This window comes from Triticum dicoccoides, chromosome 1A (genome assembly GCF_002162155.2).
Source record: "Triticum dicoccoides isolate Atlit2015 ecotype Zavitan chromosome 1A, WEW_v2.0, whole genome shotgun sequence".
Classification (NCBI taxonomy): domain Eukaryota; kingdom Viridiplantae; phylum Streptophyta; class Magnoliopsida; order Poales; family Poaceae; genus Triticum; species Triticum dicoccoides.
In genome coordinates this window covers 138,811,053-138,815,581 of record NC_041380.1, presented here as the reverse complement: position 1 = coordinate 138,815,581, position 4,529 = coordinate 138,811,053, and the positions used below count along the sequence as shown (strand labels likewise).

The window sequence follows — 4,529 nt, the reverse complement described above, 5'->3', positions numbered from 1 at the left end:
TCAGCAATAACATGCGACATATCAAAATCAGTAGCAGGTGTAGGTGTCACAAGTTTACTCAAAATAGAAGGTGAATCAAGTGCAGAGCTAGATGGCAGTTCCTTACTTCCCCTCTTAGTTGAGGGAAAAATCTTGGTTCTTTCATCTTTCAAGTTCCTCATAGTGATCAACAGATATAAATCCCAAGTGACTCAAAGAATAGAGCTATGCTCCTCGGCAACGGCGCCAGAAAATAGTCTTGATAACCCACAAGTATAGGAGGTCGCAACAGTTTTCAAGGGTAGAGTATTCAACCCAAATTTATTGATTCGATATAAGGGGAGCCAAAGAATATTCTCAAGTATTAACAGTTGAGTTGTCAATTCAACTGCACCTGAAAGACTTAATATCTGCAACAAAGTATTTAGTAGCAAAGTAATATAGAAGTAACGGTAACGGTGGCAAAAGTAACTATATTGGTTTTGTAGTGATTGTAACAGTGGCAACGGTAAAGTAACTAAGCAAAGATCAATATGTGAAAAGCTCGTAGGCAATGGATCAGTGATGGATAATTATGTCGGATGTGATTCCTCATGCAACAGTTATCACATAGGGTGACACAGAACTAGCTCCAGTTCATTAATGTAATGTAGGCATGTATTCTGAATATAGTCATACGTGCTTATGGAAAAGAACTTGCATGAAATCTTTTGTCCTACCCTCCCGTGGCAGCGGGGTCCTATTGGAAACTAAGGTATATTAAGGCCTCATTTTAATAGAGTACCGGAACAAACCATTAACACTTAGTGAATACATGAACTCCTCAAACTAAGGTCATCACCGGGAGTGGTCCCGATTATTGTCACTTCGGGGTTACCGGATCATAACACATAGTAGGTGACTATTGAATTGCAAAATAGGATCAAGAACTCACATATATTCATGAAAACATAATAGGTTCAGATCTGAGACCATGGCACTCGGGCCCTAGTGACAAGCATTAAGCATAGCAAAGCCATAGCAACATCAATCTCAGAACATAGTGGATACTAGGGATCGAACCCTAACAAAACTAACTCAATTACATGATAAATCTCATCCAACCCATCACGGTCCAGCAAGCCTACGATGGAATTACTCACGCACGGCGGTGAGCATCATGAAATTGGTGATGGAGGAAGGTTGATGATGACGATGACGATGGCGACGGATTCCCCTCTCCGGAGCCCCGAATGGACTCCAGATCAGCCCTCCCGAGAGAGATTAGGGCTTGGGGGCGGCTCCGTATCGTAAAACGCGATGAATCCTTCTCTCTGTTTTTTCTCCCCGAACGTGAATATATAGAGTTGGAGTTGAGGTTGGTGGAGCCTCGGGCGGGGGGCGCCCCCACCCTCGTGGATAGGGTGTGGCTCCCCTGGTGCTGATTCTTTCGCTAGTATTTTTTATAAATTCTAAAAATATTCTCCGTGAAGTTTGAGGTCATTCCGAGAACTTTTATTCTGCACGAAAATAACACCATGGCAATTCTGCTGAAAACAGCGTCAGTCCGGGTTAGTTCTATTCAAATCATGCAAGTTAGAGTCCAAAACAAGGTCAAAAGTGTTTGGAAAAGTAGATACAATGGAGAGCCAGAATAAAGCATTAACACATAGGGAATATATGAACTCCTCAAATTACAGCCATCCCCGGAGAGTATCCTAATTATTGTCACCTTGGGGTCTACGGATTGAACAATAATAAGTGCATATAACTAGCAGATAGGATCAAGAACTCAAATATCACTACTGCAGGATGGTGCAAACACGACACTACAATCAGAGACCCTTCGATAAAACTGTGTGTGATGCATTAATCACAAACGATGATGTAATAAAACCGTCAAAAAAAACAAAACATTTGCGAAGGCGAAGACATCAAACACGATTTAGATTATAGTTGTGTGTGTGTGATGCGTGGCATACAATTCACTTGAATGAATTGTTTGCGTAAGATTAACAACAGAACCCGGCAACCAGATGAAGGTGTGTGCCATATACGGCATACAGTTCATCCGGATGAACTGTTTGTGATTAGGCAACACAATAAAAATGGTCGGGTAGATCAAGGTGTGTGCGACAGATGTCATACAGTTCACTCGGATGAACTGTTTGCCATGAGCCGAGACAGCAGAAACGGTTCAACTTAACAAGATGTGTGTGATACGCGGCAAACAGATCCGTAATCAGAAATGTGTGCAAAGACCGATAATAATACATACAATTTCTGATAATAAGTCGTGTGTGTTGTGGGCAAACGTTTGCTGGAATACAATTGTCAGCGGGTGATGAATTCATCACCAACGGGTTCTCTAGTATGGTTTGTGCGTGATGTCATTGCATACAAAACAATAATATGTGTACTTATAACTTATAAGGACTGGATTTCATAATCAAATTGAACATCCAATTACATAGGTGGCTAGTACACACATGACATTTACACACATCAAAGTATGTTCCAAAATGGCTAGAAAACTCAAATAATGTATAAGAAGGCGAGATGAACCCTGAATAATTTCATATTTTTAGAACGATACTCATATCGTTGCATGTTGCCTCTAAAATAAATTAAGGTGAAAAGAGACAGTGTATGGTTTCCCACACATAAGTGACAAGTTCTCTCTTGGAACCATGAGGTTTCTTGAGAGAAACTCCGGTTTGTAAGAAGTTTATACCAAAACTTGTCTCAAATTATATATATTTTTATCATAACATGTTGGTGCCATGTCATAACATCATGCCAAGTTTCATGATTTTCAGGCGAGTTTTGGATTTACAGTAATTTTAAAACCAGGTTTCTGAATGTTTACTGTCGAGTGGACGCCGCCTTGGATAGGATTTTTCTCGTGAGTCCCAAATGTCAGAATCAAAATCTGTCACTACCATGCAATTTTTCTTATTAAAAATTATAGTTCATTTGGTGTACTAGCTGAAAATAAGTTTGTGGGTGTTGGCGGACGCTTAAAAATTTACGGATTCTGTAATAAACAATGATCTCAATACAGGCAAACAAACAATATCCAAATGTTAGTTTTTGGCCTGCTTTTCTCTACCAAACTCAACTGGGTCAGACACGCCAGTGTTTCTTCACCCGTTTCTCATCCACACCCACGCCTTTCATAGAAGTACCAACTGATCAGCAACGCCACGTGTGAAGAAGCGCACGGGCCGCCTCATCACCTCTTCTGCTCCCCCTGCCCCCACTTCCACACATTGCTCCAATCTTCTTCTCCCTCCAATGGCGCCCGCGCCCACCACCCCCTCCTTCCTCCGGCCCCCGCCGCTGCACCCCCACCGCATCCGCCTCCCCGCCCCTCCTCCCTCCGCGTCCTTCCGCCTCTCCGAAATCCTCGGCGGCCGCGGCCTCTGCAATGGTGAGGTCGGCATCCGCAAGGAGCTCCTTTCGCCCACCCCGCCCTCACCTCCTCCATCCACGCCCTCAGGAGACTCCTCACCAGGAAGCGCTGAGTCGGACCCGCCGGCGGTGGACCCGGACGCGTTCGAGAAGGAGATGATGGGCCTCACGGGCGGCTTCCCCGGCGGCGAGGTCGGGCTCAAGGACTTCGTCGCCAAGAACCCGCCTCCCCCTCCCAAGAAAACCCAAACGGACGGGAAAGCGTCCTCCGCCGTGGTTCCGGCGGGGAGGCCGAGGGCACCCGAGCTGCCGCTGTTCCTCCCGGGCATGGTGGTGCTCGTCAAGAACCCCAACAACGCGTACCACATGTACTGCGGCATCGTGCAGCGCGTCACCGATGGGAAGGTCGGGGTGCTGTTCGAGGGCGGGAACTGGGATAGGCTCATCACCTTCGGCGTCGACGAGCTCGAGGGCCGGGAGAAGGGCCCGCCCATGGTGAACCCCAAGTCGGTCGTGCTCGAGGCGCTCGTCGCGGCCATGGACGAGGACGAGGTGGCCGAGAAGAAGAAGGAAGAGGAAGGCACGGCCGCCATAAAGGCTTGAGTTGCCATGCTTCTTGTTCATGTTCCTGCATGGATGTGTGTATGTATGTATGTGTAGTTGAAGTGTTAGTCTGAATTTGGAACAAATATGGAGATAATGAAATTTAGCTTTCTTGTTAATTGCCACATGGTTGATCACATTTGATCTGAATTTCTGCTTAGATGATTTTTGGCTTGTGAGCAGCCCATCGATAGTACTCTGTCCGATTCTTGAACTAAAACCACCGCACTTAATTTGGATCGGAGAGAGTACCTCCTTTTCGGTTTATTAAACCTGCACGCATTCATGAAATAACAATTTGACAAACATAGTACGATTTATGTCACAAAAATTATATCATTAGAAACTTCAAATTATGTTACTTGTGTCATATAGATTAAATTGTCAATTTGGGGATACACGCAAGCCAAATAAACCGGAAAATAGTATGTAATAGTATATCGTCATCCCAGAGTTCAATTTCCTTATTGAAAAGAAAAGAGTTCAATTTGTCATACGAATAAACTACTCGTCATACTGGGATTAGTGGCTTGGTGGTTATAGTTGAGCAGTAC

At 44.6% G+C, this 4,529-nt stretch overlaps 1 protein-coding gene across 1 annotated transcript; it reads left to right on the top strand.

Annotated features, from left to right (window-relative positions):
- The first annotated feature begins 3,208 nt into the window (after positions 1-3,208).
- Positions 3,209-4,100, top strand: LOC119367538 (NAD(P)H-quinone oxidoreductase subunit S, chloroplastic-like). The gene has a single exon (XM_037633022.1). The coding sequence runs from the start codon at positions 3,256-3,258 to the stop codon at positions 3,973-3,975; it is 720 nt and encodes a 239-aa protein (XP_037488919.1). The 5' UTR covers positions 3,209-3,255; the 3' UTR covers positions 3,976-4,100.
- The last annotated feature ends 429 nt before the right edge of the window (positions 4,101-4,529 follow it).

What these genes read in the sequence shown, in the direction of transcription:
- LOC119367538 (XM_037633022.1), top strand. Translation starts at nt 3,256, where the DNA reads ATGGCGCCCGCGCCCACCACCCCCTCCTTCCTCCGGCCCCCGCCGCTG.